The sequence below is a fragment of the Chanos chanos genome, chromosome 9 (assembly GCF_902362185.1).
Source record: "Chanos chanos chromosome 9, fChaCha1.1, whole genome shotgun sequence".
NCBI classification, from domain to species: Eukaryota; Metazoa; Chordata; class Actinopteri; order Gonorynchiformes; family Chanidae; genus Chanos; species Chanos chanos.
In genome coordinates this window covers 27474918-27493157 of record NC_044503.1, presented here as the reverse complement: position 1 = coordinate 27493157, position 18240 = coordinate 27474918, and the positions used below count along the sequence as shown (strand labels likewise).

Here is an 18240-nt window from a genome sequence, read left to right as displayed (position 1 = left end):
AATTATAACAAAATATGTAACTAATGACATTAACTCAACACAGGTTTTGTTTAGCCTTGTCTAGAAATCACCGGTCATGTGACTTTATAGTGTGGTTATGTTTGTAACTGTGTCCTCTGATGTTTCTTTCTTCTGTGTGAATGGTGAACACTTAGGATCTTATTGATCAGTGCTGGTAACATCTGGATGGAAATGGCAAAATGGCCAATGTGTGTACGCACGAGCGCATACAAATGGCACCGACATTCAAATTGTTCATATACCTGTTCTTTGGTGAGGCGAACAATCTGTTTCTAGGCCCAATGCTGTTGTATTGTTTACAGATTTACGAACCGGCACAAGTAAATATTTTTTAACGAGGTGTCCACAATTTTACGACAGTTGGCAACCCTTGGCCTTGGCGAGAACATCAAATAGTTTAGTATTACAAATGTTCTTGTATTTCAACACTTACATATGTAAATCAAACCAGAAAGAGAATAACTGTTGTTAATCAGAGTTTTTACGTCTGCCAATGCTAGACCAAAAGAAAGCCCCTGTAGGAATAGCGCGAGGAATACTATCAGGAATACTATCAGTGGTTTATATTTCTGAAAGTATCCAAAAAGAAAAGGAAAAACCGTCGTAATGCAGCTGACTTTAGTGAGGATTTTGGGTGTACACACACACTCACACACACACACACAACCGCTTGGCCTTAGAGCGCTACGCCCCAGAACTCTTATCTGTGAATATGACAGTTTATCTAAATTAAATCTGCGACAACACCCGAGGTAGGGATTCCGTTTTGTAAAGCAGTTTATTAACGGCATGTATATCAAAAGTACAGACAGAGGATCAATCTTAGTGCAATAGTTACAAAGTGCATCCATATTTCATCAATACAGCTTAGATGTCTATGTCGTTTTTTTTTTTGTTTGTTTGTTTGTTTGTTTTTTTTTACTATATTTATTTTATTTTTTGCTGTGCTTTTAAGTGCAAGAGAAAGGCGCTTCCAGTAACACAATAAAACCCTCAACATGTCAACATCTGGTCTGAAGATCTCAGAGGATGAATGGTTCATAACAAAGAAACAGAAGTATAATATTACTGGAAAAAGAAAGCTTTTTTTGGTTTTACAGATCAAGGCCATGAGAGAAGTCGGTGGACTCTGGTGTATTCAAGGTTGCTTCACACAGACAAAAAAAAAAAAAAAACCCACACACAATTCAAAGCCTACTCTGACGAGTCCACACAAGCACAAACATAGCCCTTTCTGTCTATGAAAGAAAACGTGAGTCTTGCCTCTCAAATCAATACAGAGAAAATTACACCCTTTTTTTTTTTTTTTTTTTGGAGAGCTCATCATGTAACCTCGCCAGAAAGGAACGGCCTCAGAAACACAATCATTTATACCAATCATGTATACAACCCATTTTTTTTACAGATATAATATATTTAATCTCACTGCTCATCCAAGACTCCCTGTGTACGTGTTCCATTCCCACCTGTCCGCCTCCATCCATAATCAAAACCACCACTTATCCTCTTCTGGTGACCTCTTCCTCCCTCAACTCCGCACCAACCCACAACTCCCTCATCTTCTCCACTGCTCTCCGCCATCCATCTCACTTCCTACACCAGGGGTTGTTTGTCTCCGGTGGTGGAGGGCAGAGACTCCACACTGGCCGTATAGATAGGTTTCTTCTGGGAGCGGTCATCACTGTAAGTGAAAGAGAGAGAGATAGAGAGAGAGGGAGAGAGAGAGAGAAAAGAAGAGAAATATATTAGGTGAGGTTTACAAAGCGATGCAGCGAGAGAGAGAGAGGGAGAGAGAGAGAGAGTGTGTTTTAGGGAGAGATAAAAATGAAAGAAAGAGGAAGCGCAGAAGAAAAAGAGAGAACGTGAGAGACGCAATTATTGGCAGATAGACCGGCTTGTCGACAGCCCACGGCGGGTGTGAAAAAGTAAAAGGGGGAGAAAAAAAAGATCATAGACCACACGATACACTCAGCGTGTACGCAGCATAACGTGCCCCTGACACGTGTTCTACAGTTCTACAGAGACTGTGTCACTTTCCAGGTCATTTCCATAACCCTACATTAAAATCATTTTAGCAACAGCCATTGACACCAATAATTGTATCAGTGATAAGTGGCTTGGGTCATTTTCCATGTACATGTTTGTAAAACAAACAAACAAACAAAAAAAAAAGGTTACACGCTACAAGTAAAGGTCAAACTTGGCCTTTACTAACAACTCGCAATGAGAGCAAACAGAAAGCAATTAACGGCCTACCGCTAATAAGGGAAATTCGATCAATTGCGCCCAGCCGCTGCGTGGATAGAGTTGGACTCCGTCCGACGCGTGCAGGCCCGCGGCGCGGGCGTTTTACATCGTACTCACATAGGGCCCTTGCTCTTTCTCCTCTTCGCCCGGCGACAAAGGAAGGCCGTCATAGACAAGACGGTAACCAGTAGCATCAGGCCCGCGGCAGAAGTCATGAGGATGATTTTGCCGTTGGTGGATTCGTACCATGGAGCGTCCTCTGTAAAGCCACACAGACACACACAGTCAATAAATAAAGACGCAATTTCATAAGCACATCTTACGTTTTATGCGTCTTTTTTGTCTGGACCCAGATTTTGTCTAGTCCACATTCTTGTGCTGCCAGTGATTTAGCTTTAGCGCCTAACTCGTTATAATAAATATGATTTCACAGATTATAATTAATATGAAGAGGCGTGATAACTCATCGAGGATATGGACATTAAGGAGGGAGGGGGGGTCATTTTTCCACAAGTCATTGAGTGCCGTAAATTGAACTGGCAGTAATGTAATTAGTGGACTCTCCGCAGTGACGGTCTCCTGCTTTGTCCGTGGTCATCCAGACAATTCGCTTTTGTAGCCGTAATGTCCTCTCCTATTTTTAAGTCTTTTCAAGATCCATTCATTCCTACAATTTCTTTCCTTGTGTTCTTGTTCCATGCGCTGATGTTTCACGCTCCTTCACTTCACCCGAATACATTGTTCCAAAAACAATGTACGCTCAGTGGCCCAGTTCACGTTATGCCTCTCATCTTTTTAATTACACTTTATTACGACACGCCACGGCTCAGTACTTTTACTGTCTGTAACCCTTTACTGGAATTTCCATAAAACCAATAGTCCCTCTAACATCTCCCTTACGGTGGCATTCCTATACGTTTAACACTACACACATGTCATCGCTGAAAATTGGTTTTGCGCCCCCTTGTGGCAGTTCTGACCTGGCAGCACAGTGATGCTGATGGTGTGGCTTTTGAGGAGGGACTTCACATTCGGATGGCGGGCTGTGCAGGTGTACTTTCCTCCATCCAGTTCTCTCACCTGGTCCAGTTTCAGCTTGTTGGAAGGCAGAATCCAGTCTCCTCCCTAGAGAAGCACAAAATGGAAAAAAAAAAAAGAGAGAGAGAGATAATCCACAATTTGAGCCTGTCACGTGAATGTGTGTCTGCATAAGAGGTGCGTGTGTGCGTGTTTGTGTGTGTGTGCGTGTGTGTACATGTGGACAGAGTATGTGGCTAAAGTATGAAAAAAAGTTGGAGACAGAGAGAGCTGCACAAGAACAATGTGTGGGAGACAGGATAGAATAAGAGTTTCCAAAAAAGGTCATTCTTCTAGAAACAATGCTGAATGTCACATGCGGTCACCATTCAGCCTTAAAACTATGGAAAAACCCCGTTAAATCTCAGCATGAAGAAGCTCGAGTTTTGGCAATTAACCTTGATAATATTATCAGCTGCCGAATAATTCTGCAATGTACGGTTTAAAATGAAAAGTAATGAGCGTGAGAGAGAAATGAGGAAAACTAAAATAACCATAGCACACAAAAGAAGGCAAGAATTAGAGTCCACGTAACAATGCTAGAGAAATGAGAGTAACTGCAAAAAAAAAAAAGGCAACAAAAAAAAAAAAAAAAGATGGAACACATAAGAACCATACAAATGATTTGGCACACAAGGAGAGGACGGATTTATGCCGCTTGCCAACAAAGTCCATTTCCGTTTGAATGGGGGGGGAATTCAGAAGATTCCCTCTTCGCTGCCAAGCCGAAGCCAGCACAGCACTGCCTATGCTAATTCACTAACTCCTTCCAGCATTCCCAAACTTTTGTTTTTGGACATTAACGCTGACTGATATGGAGGTAGCTGTTGCCGCTCAAATTATTTTTGAAAATTTAGAGATCACAATGGAATTGTTTTGTTTGTTTGTTTTTTCCATTGTACACAATGGAAAGCATTTTCTGTCTAACCTCAATGTGTATGTGTGCGTGTGTGTGTGTGTGTGTCTTGCGTGTTGAAGTGAGAGAGAAGGATTGAGAGAGAGAGAGAGAGAGACAAAGAGAAGAGAAGAGAGAGAGGAAGAGGGAAGTGGGGAGGGGGATAGATAGACAGATAGACAGATAGAGAAAGAGAGAGACTGACAAAGACAGAGGGAGAGGGGAGTTTCAGAACATTTGAATCAAAACAAATCATTCCATGAGACAGAACAGCGCACTGGAGTGGAATCTCGGGAAAGAGATCCGCTGATTACGTGACGAGTGAGAATGATGAAGTTCTATAGAGATTATACATTCAATCACTCTTCAACACAAAACCACTCGCGAGAGCAAATCTGATTGGTCATCTCTCCCGTCTTAAGCATTGTTAAGCATGGTGAAGTGGCTGTAATTCAAGCAGCTGATATCAGCACAATCCAAAACCGTAATTACAGCTTTAAGACAAAACAGATTTACATAATTATGCTTGAGGACTCAACAATTTATCTGGCAGACTGCTAGGCGAAATGTTCACAGGGAGGATCAGACTTCTCAGCTTGGCATAACATAACTCACCAAGGAACGAAAACGCTTGCCACTTATAATTTAGAATATGAATTATATGAATCTGATGCAACTATAGATCAACAAACCCAAAAAAGTATTTTGTTGTTTTGTTTGTTTTTTGTTTGTTCGTTTACTTTACTCTAAAAAGTCCTGATGCGTGTTTCCAACTCTGATTCCAAGGTACGGTTTCGTGTTGCGTAAGCAAGTTTTCTATTGCCTAGACTTAACTAAGCAAAGACAAATCTCAGTTACTCATTGAATATGTATGAGAAATAATGCAGCTGGGGTGTAAAATAAATTGCACAGGCCTTTCTAACCTATTTGGGGTTAAACGTGTGCTCCTAAATTTGTATGCATTTTATTACAGCCTAGTCTATGAGAAAATAAGAGAGCAGATTCACTCAGCCATTACAAATCATATTAAATCAGTTCCAGCGACGTTTAAGCATTCTCCTCACGCCCTGAAACAGTATCCAGTTTTTAAGAACTCTTCCCCAGCGTTCTGGGGACACATGGACAAATGGCGGTGTCCAAAGCAATGTGAGTTCATTTGAGTATAAAAAAGACTGGCGTCGTTTTTGCTGTCAGAACGGGAAGAGGAGAGGAAAGGAGAAAGAAGGGAGATGACAAAAAAAAAACAGAACAGAGCATTTTTGTTTTCTCTGCTGCTTACCTCCTTCATCCAGGTGTACTCTGGAGTCTCTGAGGAGGAGGCGGAGCACTCCACCTCCACGTTTTCACCTAGAGACACTCGGAGGTCTTCCAGGGAGGTTAAGTAACGGTTGTAGGAGCTAACACCCTCCCTACGCACGGAAATCTCTCGCATATCTGAGAGAGAGTGAGAGACAGAGAGAAAGAGAGAGAGAGAGAGCAAGAGAGAGAGCTGGATTAGACAAGCAGGTAGGTTCAGGGTTTTCAGGTTAATCCCCGTTGATTTCTCTAGGCAGCAGGTGGGAACACACACCTCATGCGTGACCTTGAATAAATGACTACAGCATCTTGAGCACACTCAGAGAAATCCGACCACGACACGTCCTAGACACATCACCTCCCAGAAAGAAATCAATAGTTCCAGTAATGGGTTATTTAGTATCGGGGGGGGGGGGGGGGGGGGGGGGGCTTCTCATATAATGAAGTGATGTGCAGTGATGATGTTATTATTTTTTTCCCTCCTTTTTGTGTCTTTCCCATGTTCCCTGGTCAGTCGTTTTCAATCTTTCGCTATTATTGATTTGGCTCAAGGCTTAATGTGGATCCAATCTCAAGATCGTACTCAACTGTGTCATAGCTCCAGTGAGGATGAAGTTTCCTCCTCTTCTGTTTGTGCAGTCTATAAAAGCTATCTTCTCTAGTTCAAAAATCACACGGAAACTTTACCCTATGTTATATCTTACGCTAAAAAGAAACAGCTAGAGTCACTAAGGAAAGACCGAGATCAGACTTGCATATTCGTTTTAAATTCTTTGACGGGACAAATTAGAAATTGTGTCTCTGTGACACAAAAAATGTGAATCAAGAATCCGGTTTTTAACTAAAGACTGCCCTTCACAATGAGTTCACACTTACAGTGCACCGGGATAAAGAGAGGCTCGGAGGAGTTCAGGGTTGCCATGGCGACATCGGGGGTGCAGCGGTATGGGCCGGAGTAACGGGTCTGCATGCTGCTTATCAACAAAGTCAGTTTCCCATCCTCACGTCTCACATTAGTACTATACCAGTAAGAGCACCAGCGGCGGAAGGAGTACCCTAGTTCATCCTCTTCTTCCAGTTTGTACCACTTCTCCATGTACTGTGTGAGAGAGAGAGAGAAAAGATGACAAGTGGTTATTAGTCATTTTTTCATCATCATTCATTGTTTGTTTCTGCCTTCAATTAGGCTCAGTTTTGACATTTTTCGGCAACAAAATAATTAAACACCTTGAAGCTATTTGAGTAATTAGTTCCGCACACTTTAGAATTCCTAACTGGACGTGGAACTGAGAATAGGTGCGAAAAAAAATCAGTGATTGAACTAATTTAGAGATGGGGAGGAGAGGGGGACCATTATTAGTTTCCCCCATGAGAGTAATAAAACGGAAATCATATCAGACAGACAAAGTGAAGTAGGGAGGAGAAAATAAATAAAAAACATCTGCTGGTCACTTTTTTCCAAAGCATCCCAATTAATCCATAAAATCTACTTCTCCCAACCACCAGACAGACAGAATTCTGTGTAGTAGCAGATGTTCTCAAATCTCACAAGCCCTTTCACTGCCATGTACTAATTAAAACCAACAATTATGATCCTCCGAGGCCCCATAAAAAATACACACACGCACACACACTGCCTCCTGGTAAGTGAAAAGTCTCCTTCTCTTATTCCTATCAGTATAAAGAAAGAAACATCTTAGGTTTTCTAATGCAATTTACGGAGAGAAAAGAAGTGATGCTAAACATGGATTTCAAAAATATTCCTTTTTAATTTGCTAAAATTAAAAGCTTAATTTGTAAAACATTTGAAAGTTACAGGCGCGCAACCTAAAATTAAGGGAGAATTCGCAAGTCATTGTTGATAGCAAACGGCAGCGCTGTTCTGGAACTATCTACGGGGGGGTGGAGCAAAGTGGCACAACAAAGGCATAGCGCGCGTTCCGACTTCTGCTGCGTTAGCAAACACATAACAAAGTCGGCCCTTCTTCCTTGTTTCCACACTTAGCAAACACAAAACATTGTGCAAGTTGAAATTCGAAGAATGTGTTTTCATCTCAAGCGTGTATAACCCAACACACGGAGAGCGTTTGTTTTTCTTTGGCGCGTGAAAGTCAGCTCACCTTGGAGTACATCTCAAAGTGGACCATGCTCATGTTGTACTCATTCTCTGTGTCCACACACTCTAGAGACACAACCTCTCCCTCCAGAACGGGGTCTGCTGGACCTTTCAGAACCAGAGCACCTAAAAAACACACAGAACACAAAAACTATGGTAAACCAACTGTTTTCATGGCCCTTGTTTCATCGAATGGACATTCTTTTAGTGTAAATGCAGATGATTTCGTGAGTCATGCATGACATTAAAAAAGTTTATTTTAAGGAAGGAGTCTAAAGACTTAACAGTCTGATAAAGGTTTCTAGATTGTTTGCACATTGATAAAACCTTGTGCATTTGGAAAAACAAACATTCTAGAGTCTAGTTTGCACTACAATAACATTTCCTTGATTCCTTTGTTGCTGGTAGTGTTCTTTTTCCAACATGCAGGCAAAACAGGCATTCAAGTCGCAACAAATATGGTCACATGGAAAACAGGTTATTCAGCTTTGAGGTGATCTGTGACAGCAATAGGTCTTTGGTTGAGTCTTGCTCATTGAGACGGTCAGAAATCCAAGACACACACCAACATACACACAAACCATCTTGTTTACAAAGTTTTCCCACGCAACTAAAACACAACACATGTCAACAGTGTAATATTCTCTTGTTTAAAACACCCCCTCATATGAATCAATATGTAATCTATGCATTTACACTCATTTTTCTTGTGTTTGTACTTGTTCTAAAGTATAAAATATATTTAAGATACACTTCTCAGATTTCATACTTAGATCCGTAATAACGTTTTACACATTTTCATAGCAAGAACTGCTTTAATGCTACTTGTATGTTTGTTATTACAGCGGACCTTTTCGTGTTTAACTACACCTGGTGAAACTAAGGGAATTTTTGAAGTCTGAAAGGTTACCAAACAGGATGTAGCCGCAGGAAGGCGGACTGAAAACAAGAACTGGTCAGATGACCTACAGTTACCTTTTCATAAACATTGTATGACGACACATCACTACTTTCATTTCTTTTGTCATATGAAAAAGAACTGGCTTTCCCTTTCGATGAAAATTCCAAGTCGCGACAAGACTTTTTTTTAAAGGATTATAATACGATAGCTTATAAATCCAGTCACATGCACTGTTTTATATTTTAAAACAGAAAATGACAAGAAACTATATGCTTTGTTAGTGAACATGAAATGACATAAACAGTTCTGTTATATGTCATGCGAGCTATTAAATGTCAAAAGGGACTCTGAGTTCCAGGTTGAAAAGAATACAGCTGATAAAATTAAGCTTTCTGTATCGAGCAAGGTCAACGTGAACTATTTATTAGATTCTTATTTATTACAACATAATTACTTAAACCTGAAAGGAACGCACAGGCCATTCGTTTCATGTAAACATGTTGTGTCGAGGTGTGAAGCAGGAAGAAGGATTCAATTCAAGGACTCAGTTAATTCAGTGCAAGCCATGAATTAAAGATAATATTAAAACAATAACATATTTACCAAAGCCAGGCCGAAGGCATGCCAGAACCACAACTGCAAGAACGATGAGTGCCTTCATTTTGACTGGAGTTACCTCTTCTCTTGCACTAACAATCAACTTCTGCTGAACTAAAACTTCGTTAGAGTTATTTATTTAAGCGGAGGTGGGCGGAGCTTACCTTCCTGCATATTAAAATATGTGCGCACTCTTGGGTGCTTACAAGTTTTTAAAACTAACGCTAACGTTTTCGTTTGATTGTTTTTCCTTTGTATGTGGTTTGTCATTTGAATGCATAGTACGACCGAGAACCATTTCGCAGTTTTTCTTTTCAAAGATAAACATACAGTAACTCGAGATGGCGTGGGCTATTGTTATGAGGAAGAGTAGCCTGGCACGACTTTGCTTTTAAAATCCTGGGTAAATTGCAGTAATACAGATGCAGACGAGTAGTTACAATTTGAGGAATGTATTTGTAAAGTTACAAATCTCATACATGGGGGGAATAAATATGTTAGAATATTATAGAAGCTTAGGTTTTAGATACATCGCACACTTGAAGTTCAAGGACCAGTTGTAATCTTCATTTCCGCGCGTCACTTGTTTCCAGGCGCAATTCAGGTCCTCAAGTCTCTGCTTTTAAATACCGCAGTAGGCAACTTTGACTGAGGTCAACGGTCATGCCACAATCACGCAGTTCAATTAAATGGTCCTTACTGGTAAATAAACTCGCAGTTAGAAAGGAAATGATATTGCTGCTGCACAGCTAGGGGTGGTGTCTTGGAAAACACCATCAATTATTGAAATGACTATAAGTGCTCATTTACTAGGGGATCGAATTCATTTGTATGGTTCATGCATCTTTATTTCATTTTAGCAGTGAGAGGTAGCTGTTGGACATATCGTTCCTCAGTAAGGCTGACTGAAAAACTGTTTTATCTACGTAAACATACAAGGAGAGCTGAAGATGGAGCACCTTAAACTTTCCCAGTTGTAACTTGCTCAGGTAACCAAGCAAACGAAACAAATAGCTAATAAATGCTGTCTAAGCGTCAGTCTACTTCTTTTCCGCTACATTTGTGTGCGTTACAGCGAGACCAGACAGACACATATTCATTTTTGTGAATGAGCCGTAGCATGACTCTGCACAGCGTTGAGGTTTCAGTTCCCATCAGTGTCATTTCAAAGGTAGTTGAAGAGAGAACCAAATCCATTTTCTCAATTCATGACGGGAAACTCGTCTGACAGACACAAATACAATAGAAATTTAACCTTTCTATAATTCATTTTATTGTCTCTTGCAGTGACCGTTGAAAACCAGTAGAGAAAGGTGCATTCTAGGGAATTTCCATATATTGCTTTACAGCTGTTTGGCAACAACGTGGCGTTGCTGTCGGACAATGGCACATCTTCAAATTCTATGCACTCTTCCTTTGGGAAGAGAAAGGCAAGAGGAGGAATAAACGGTTTAATTATCACCAGCGTCTGTGCACAGTGCATTACCCAAGCCTTTACGAATCGTTAAAAGTAAAATGTATGCTGCTACACTCGTTATATTCTGTAGTGGAGATCAGTGGTATCAAAACGTTGACTTAAACGTAAAATAAAAATGAAGTTTGGGTAATTGCCAAGAGTCTTCCACTCCAAAAGTGAAAATGTAAACTATTTCAAATACCGCATGCACATATCAGTTAAGTGTGAAAACCCTTAATATGTTTCAACACTTCGGTTCAAGCGTGAAAAGTGATAATAGAGTGTATTGAATTTCGGACACTGGCAGATTCAGTGCTGATCGAGTCTTTTGCACTTTCTCTGACCGCCTCTAGCATATGTCCAGGAGAAAATGAGTCCGAAAACGATGAATGCAATATTTGTGTGTTTGCATGATAGCAAGATCAATCGAATTGTTCCAAGGAGAAAGAAAGAAGAAAGACGTTCTTTTAAACGTTCTCAAAATGTGTGGCAAATGAAGGTCAACTTACAGTGTAGGATATTATGTGGTCAACACTTTTTAATACATTTGCTGTTACTTGCCATTTAAAGGTTTGAAATGTGCTCGTACTCGCCTTCCAGACCATTCACTATAAATACGACACTCTCTAAAAACATCATGATAAAAACGACAGTTTCCCCAAGACGTGAGACGTGTTTTATTTCCAGAAATTCAGCAGGAAATGAAAGGAGGGCAGTTTAAAAGGAAAGCTGAGGGACTACACAGCCACTGTAACATGGACAGAGACAAAAAAAAAAGGTAATAACGGTTGTACAAAGAATGAGATACAATGACGTATTAACGGAGCACACAATCATGTATTATGCTGTTTTGATCATTTCATATATAAAAACCTGACAGATTTTTGTAGGAAAACACAGAGAGAAGAGTACTTGGGAAAAAAACGCTGTTGTATGGCGTTGTAAAGTCGATTACACGGACTAGTTTTACAGGTAAAAAAAAAAAAAAAAGTCTTTTGCAGCTTTTAAGTTAACTGTTGACCACTGGGTGGCAGTGTTACACAGACGAAGCAACGCAACAATTCAAAAAATAAAACGGATATTGAAGGATATGTAACAATAAGGAGTATTTTGGCCATTCTACATTTTAACATATACACATCTCCCTAATTGTGCTTTCAATTCTCATTGAATATGATACACACGAGGGCACGTCATTTATTTTCACATCCAAATTAGTCCTGACGTTCACTATGTATTTTTTATGCCCCGACACCGCCTACTATGCAAATTAAGATCACTTGTTTCATTTAAAAGTACACTGGCACAACTCTGAGTAATATTCGTATTACATAACCAAAATTATTAGTTCCTCACATGGGTGCAACCCCGGTTTCTGTATTTCAGAAACGGTCGGAGATGAAATCAGTCTGTTCATAGCCCAGATTGATTTAAAAATTGTGATTACTGATTAAAAGTCATGTGTGATTTGGGAGGCACTGGTTCCGTGCTATGGCTTTCATCAGGACTTTGCCTGTCATAATTACCAGCCTACAGGCACTAATGAGCTAATATATGGTTCACCTAATATAAATATAAGATAAATACAGTTTGTATTACAGGCTTTTTGGCAATATGGACCGCATATTTAAAAAAAAACAATGTACTGGTGAATACTGGAAATACATATATATATAAAGATTTTCATGACCAAATATAAATGCCAGTGGTGCAGTTACTACAAGAGCAAATTAAAAGGACTTGATTTTGATATTCAATTTTGTTTTTAACCTTTCTGACAATGCTCTTTGTTGTTTGCTGTAGTGATTAAAGTGCAATTTCAAGTACAATAGCTTTGTAACAAAAACGCATTAAAGGCCAGATTCGGGGATTTTAGACTTAAACTTTGCTTGAGCAAAAGCAGTGGCAGTTTAAACATTCTTACACATCTCAGAGAGTAAGCTGGACCATTCAAAACAGACATAATGGACATTCAGGTACCCTCATCCCTTTCTTTTGTTTCTTGTCCCCTATTGTTAGGCCAGCAACCTTTTCCTGCAGTCTGCTCTACCTAAGCCCTGTCCTTACTGTGTCCTCCTCCTCCTCCTCCTCTTCTTTCTTCCCTCTCTGCCTCCTCCGTGGAGTAGTGCTCCAGCATTTGGTGTCGGTTTCTGGAGAGGGCGTCCCGAAAGCGCAGGCCACAGTCCTCGCATGCGTAAGGCAGAGCCCCCTTCTCCGTTTCCCTACCAGAGCCCTCTTCTTTATTGGCGCTGTTCTTTTCCTCCACGGGTTTGGACCGGGCCTGGTGTTCAGGGCCTCTGCTAAAGCCGGACTGGAGAGTGCTCGAGGTCGCCGTGGAGGCGGCACCGGAACCAGAACCGGAACCGGAACTGCCACGGCGACTCAGGTCGTCGGGCAGATGGATAGACAAAGAGTCAGAGGCGGAGGACGCGTTGGCTCCGGCCAGGCTGGGCCGTCCGACCGAGTTGGGCTCGGAGACGATCCCGTGCACGGTGCGGTGATGAAAGCGAATCCCCGATCGGTTGGAGAAGCTCTTACCGCAGAGGCCGCAGATGAAAGGTCTTTCGCCTGTGTGTATGCGCATGTGGATCTTCAGCGCACCTGACTGGGTGAAGCACTTGCCACACTGCGAGCAGCGGTATGGTTTCTCTCCGGTGTGGGTACGCTCGTGCGCCCTAACCCCAGCCAGGTGGGGGAATCCCCTCCCACAGAACCCACATGTATAGGGCCTTTCACCGGTGTGGATCCGCTGGTGGATTTTCAGCGCCCCCGACTGGCTGAAGCTCTTGCCGCAATCGCTGCAGATGTAAGGTCGGGCGCCGGTGTGCACGTTCAGGTGAATGCGCAGGTTGCTGTGAGAGTTGAACGCGCGGCCGCACTCCGCGCACATGAAGCCGCCGGCCTTGGAGGCGTGATGGGCACGCTGGTGCTGGAGCAGCTGGGACGGACGAGGGAACGAGGCCGTGCAGTGCATGCACGGGTGCTGCTGCAGGCCCTCTTGCTGGGCGTGGCCCTGCTGGTGACGCAAGAGCTGAGCGCAGGTGGGGAAAGTCCGCTGACAGGTCAGACACGGGAAGGGCGGAGGCGACTGGGCGGAGCGATGCAGCTGCGTACACGGGAGGCAGGACGCGAGCGGGCAGTGATGGTGGTGGTAGTGATGGTGGGCGTGGGTGTGGGTGTAGCGAGAATCCGTGCCCTGTTGGTGCTGCAGCAGCTGGGCGCAGGTTTGAAAACCCTGGTGACAGCAGAGACAGGGGAAGGTGGTAAGGGGGTGCGGGCACCTCTGAGCGGTTTCCGAGCTCGGCTGTGCTGCAGGGCTGTGGGTGCTGGTGCCTTTGTCCTGCTGTTGTGGATGCGGCTGTCTCTGCGAGGCCTCTGGGTTGGACGTGCTGCTCGGCTCTCCGGGCTCCTCCTCCAGAGACAGACCCAGACCCAGACACAGGCCCAGGCTGACGGAGGCGGCGGCCGCCTCCTTAGACTGACGCATTGAGGCTGACAGCGGGGATGAGGGACGCTCTCTGGTCTTCAGTGTGTGCAGAGAGGAAGGCGACGTGAAGGAAGAGGAGGAAGAGAATGGGCAGCTGGGACAGGTGCAGGTACGATGCTGAACTGAGAGAGGACAGAAAATGGGAGAAGAGGTAAGAACTAATAGAAAAATCAATAGGCAGTTTAATGAGGATCTCATAAATCTGTCAAAAACAAAAATGAATGAGTTAGGTGGTATACGTATTGAAATAATGATGAGACAGTAACAACTTCAGATCATTACAGATGTGTCCTTCATGTTGAACTATTCAACCAGGAGCTTTCACAGTCAGTGTGTGAAGTATGGCATGCCTCAGACTACGACTTTTCCATTCCTACTCATTATGTCACATAAAAACCTTTCAACTTAATTTTAGTTCTAGGGATCCAATGAACAGACATGCACAGCTAATCAAGATCTTGACAATCAGGTAGATCTGGGGGGTATTCCAGAAAGCAGGTTTAGTGAAAACCCTGAGTTAGTCAACTCAGAGCAAGTAGTAAAGCTCCTAACAGAAGAGCCCTATGGCTTTGTTTTGCTAGGAGAATGAAGCCATAGGGCTCTTCTATTAGGAGGTTTACTACTTACTCTGAGTTAACTAACTCAGAGTTTTCACTAAACCCGCTTTCTGGAACACTCCCCTGGTGTCACTCACGTTAGGGGGAGGGTTTTAGTTTTCACCATCCAGCTCATGGAGGCTCACTCAGCTCTGTAAATTTTAGGTCTCTTCCCGGTCTAACACACCTACACCAGTGAATAAAGGGCTCGATAATTACCAAATGAGTTATGCCAGTTGTATTAGAGCGGTAGAGCGATCTAACATTGGCAGAGCTGTGGGCTTCCCAACAGCAGAATTGGGAAACACTATTTAAGGGAGACAAAGGCCTTATCCAGTGGGTCCCCAGGACAGTAATCGAGAAACATTGTCATAATACTGCACCACTGACTCACAATGTTGGCCACTGGTCTTCCCAGACTCTCTTGTCCTCTCTCCTGCGTCGGGGAGCGCCTGCAAAACAAGCCCAACTGGGCCTTTCTCTTGAATCTGTCTGGATGGATTCATATAAGGCAAAGGGGGCACCTTCAGACCGAGGCCGTCGTGTTCCGCGTTCTCCCAAGCAACGCGTAGTGCCTCCTGCTGGCTGGGATCTTTTGGCGGCTGGACAGTGCCGGAAGTGCTAGAGGCCATAAGGTCTCCAATGAACTGATTCATGTCCAGCCATGAGCAAGGTCCATGCTGTGTGAAAAGAAGTGTGTGGTTTGAAATAGACATATTAACTAAATACACAAGACGACGAAACTGGGTGTATTAGGGTGAGTAATTCATCTTATTTCAGATATAATGATAACAAATAACGTGTAATTAACACGCGCCTTCATTTACGCACAATTAAAAACTAATGTGAGGAGACGGTCAAGGCACCGACAGCCACCGCCCGACTCATCTAAAAAGCCAAAACAAACTCGACACTATTCGTCGATTCGTTAAACTGTCATTCAAAATGCGTACATTGTACGTGCCAAAAAAAGACACGTTTAGACAGGTGCGGTACCATGATTTGTTTACACTGACGTCCATGCATCATTGATTATTATATATTATCAGTTACAGGCAACCTGTGCAAGTAGAACAGGGAATGGACTTTCTGTACCTACTTGTTGTGACGAATTATTTGCTTGATTTTAGGGCGCACGAGCATGTTGTTAAAGCTTTCAAGTTCTAACTAGCTATAAAGAATTTCAGGTGTAGGAGGCGTTATAAAGGTGCATTTCTGAAAGTGAAATTGCGTATTGTTTTAAAAGTAAGAGTGCATTTTGAAAAAGTGTTTACTCACCGGAATTCTGTCTTTGTCCATTTAGTTGGTTTTGGGCACACATGAGTGGGTTCTGTCGCCTTCGACTGAGTTCTCCGTCATATCTCGTTTACCGAGACATGTAAATCCGTGTATTTCCTCAGATCGACATCTCACGAATAATACTGACAGCAAGAAGGTCGTGTGTCTATCTTCCGCTATTAGCTTATTTCTTTTTCGTTGTTTTTGTAATCTTTTTCTTCCTCAACCTACAGTTTATTTCCGGGCCCCCCCTGTCACGTGACTATATTTGTAGTCCCTTCGTTCACCGTTCTGACTAGCGCCGTTATACAGACAGAAAAAAATATTTCAGTCATTTCTGGACGGAGGCAGAAGTATAAATTTACAATTTAAACAATCGTTTACATGCTTAGCAAATGGGGGGAAATGTGGGAAACAGTTTGGTTAGGAACTGACAAAAAAAACCCTTTGTCCTTCATTGTCATTCTCAGGTTCCTGTTTTTGAAAAGAGTACACCATATAGTGAGGTAAAAACAGTGCCAGGCGATGTTCATTTCACCGTCTTATCTTTGCTTTTAAATGACATTATTTTATTGTAATGTGCCATAACAATTTATTTCCATCTCCCTGTTTACAAGAGCTTACACAAGACACACAAGACAGCAAAAGGAAGTAATAAATGCTACAAAACTAGAAATTCATTGTTTTGTCACTCAAAAAAAAAAAAGATTTTTTTTTTAATTTTCTCAACAACAGGCCATACATTCACCATGTGTATGGTCAAGAACATGAAACAAAAAAGTTCCCTGATTCTCCCCCCCCAAAAAAAATTTTACATCCTGAGAAAGAAACAGGTTCAGTAGCCAGGATCAGAAACAGAATTACAATGTAGACAGTGCCACAAAATTCAGACATTATTTAACATTTAGACCATTCGTGTACAACTCAAGTCCTGTTATAAAAGTTTGTTTCCACCGACAACTACACGTCTCTATTGAGGTGAGGAATATATGCACCTGTCTGATAGATACACACCACCCTTAACATTAAAGCCTCTCATAATGGCAATACAAATGATTTGGAAAACTATGGGATGTCTGAGTGGGACCAACCCCATTGGAATGAAGCACTACCTGTGCTGTTTTGGCCATCTGTCATACGATTCCGGTTCCAAGACATTACTTTGGTGGATGAACAATCAAGCCATTCATGATAAACCAAAGGAGGATTTCCGTTAGCATCATTCTGTTAGCCGAACAGGAAAGTAAACAAGCCAGTTCCAACATCTCCCACAAATGGTTAGCATCCCGCATGCTACAACGCAGTGGAATGATGTGGCTTTTGTTTTATTTACGCGCTTAATGTTTCTCTAATTGGTATTTCCCCGATACTGGCTTAGGTTTCATCAAAAAAGCCAAAAAGAACTTTTGGCCCGTTTTCTATAACTATTTTATTCAGTGTACCAACGTTTACTGATCATTTGACAGAATGCACTAGGTGAAATAATAAGAGATGCAGAAATTGGTATCACATGTAACAATGAAGAAATGAACCGATTAAAAAAAATACTGTGATTATTGTAGTGTTTTGTGGTGTGGTTTTCGTCTTCGAAGATCAATGATTGTACTCTGCAATACAATCACTCTGAGGAACAAAAGAAATTAAATGAAACATACAGATCAAGCGTAACTTGCCGACGCAAATTTAGGCAGGTCAAGTCAACTTTTGGCCATCGGGGATGTTCATGTTGATAATACACAGAGACACATAAAGTCCTGCTTTTTCACTGATTCTAAACAAGTTCCACTGACTGAAGCGTCAAAACCTGGTCCCTGACCTCAGTCTCTTACTCGGAGGACTGGGGGGAGGGGAGGGTCGAGGTAGTTTTTTGGAGGTAGGGCGCATGGAGGTGCGGCGTTTTGAGGTCCGGTCCACCACAGGGCAGTCCGATTCCACCGCGTGCTGCATGTAGTGCTGAACCATGTCGCTTTCTAGAAGGATCTTTCCACATGTCACGCATTCATGCAGCTCCTCCTCACACGCCTCCGGTTCTTCGATGTGTTCCTCTCCGAGTTCTACCTCGACGCTGTCAAAACTCAAGTCCTCCTCTGCCTCTGTCCCTGCTCTCTGCACAGCTACACACGACTGACTCCCAAACTCGGTTTGCATACCAGTTTTTAGACTTAGATCCATATCTGTCTTAAGTTTGGAGTGAGGCAAAATCTCTGCTTGGTCACGCTCCTCCTTAACGGCGTTCCAAGGAGCAGGTTCATTTTTCACCCCTAAACTTTCAA

At 42.4% G+C, this 18240-nt stretch overlaps 2 protein-coding genes across 3 annotated transcripts; both read right to left on the bottom strand.

Annotated features, from left to right (window-relative positions):
* Window positions 1–1363: 1363 nt before the first annotated feature.
* Window positions 1364–9234, bottom strand: si:ch211-79k12.1 (carcinoembryonic antigen-related cell adhesion molecule 18). Its single transcript, XM_030784552.1, has 7 exons — window positions 9157–9234; window positions 7657–7778; window positions 6413–6635; window positions 5520–5674; window positions 3249–3393; window positions 2386–2527; window positions 1364–1702 (listed from the first exon to the last, which is right to left on the bottom strand). The coding sequence occupies exons 1-7, from the start codon at window positions 9212–9214 to the stop codon at window positions 1615–1617; spliced, it is 933 nt and encodes a 310-aa protein (XP_030640412.1). The 5' UTR covers window positions 9215–9234; the 3' UTR covers window positions 1364–1614.
* Window positions 9235–12387: 3153 nt separating this feature from the next.
* On the bottom strand, window positions 12388–16107 carry LOC115820849 (zinc finger protein 79). Of its 2 annotated transcripts, XM_030784546.1 has the most exons (4): window positions 15968–16107; window positions 15084–15369; window positions 13003–14215; window positions 12388–12903 (listed from the first exon to the last, which is right to left on the bottom strand). In XM_030784546.1, the coding sequence occupies exons 1-4, from the start codon at window positions 15986–15988 to the stop codon at window positions 12657–12659; spliced, it is 1767 nt and encodes a 588-aa protein (XP_030640406.1). In that variant the 5' UTR covers window positions 15989–16107; the 3' UTR covers window positions 12388–12656. The 2 variants fall into 2 exon arrangements, with proteins under 2 accessions (XP_030640406.1, XP_030640404.1); XM_030784544.1 differs by having other exon boundaries at window positions 12388–14215.
* Window positions 16108–18240: the final 2133 nt, after the last annotated feature.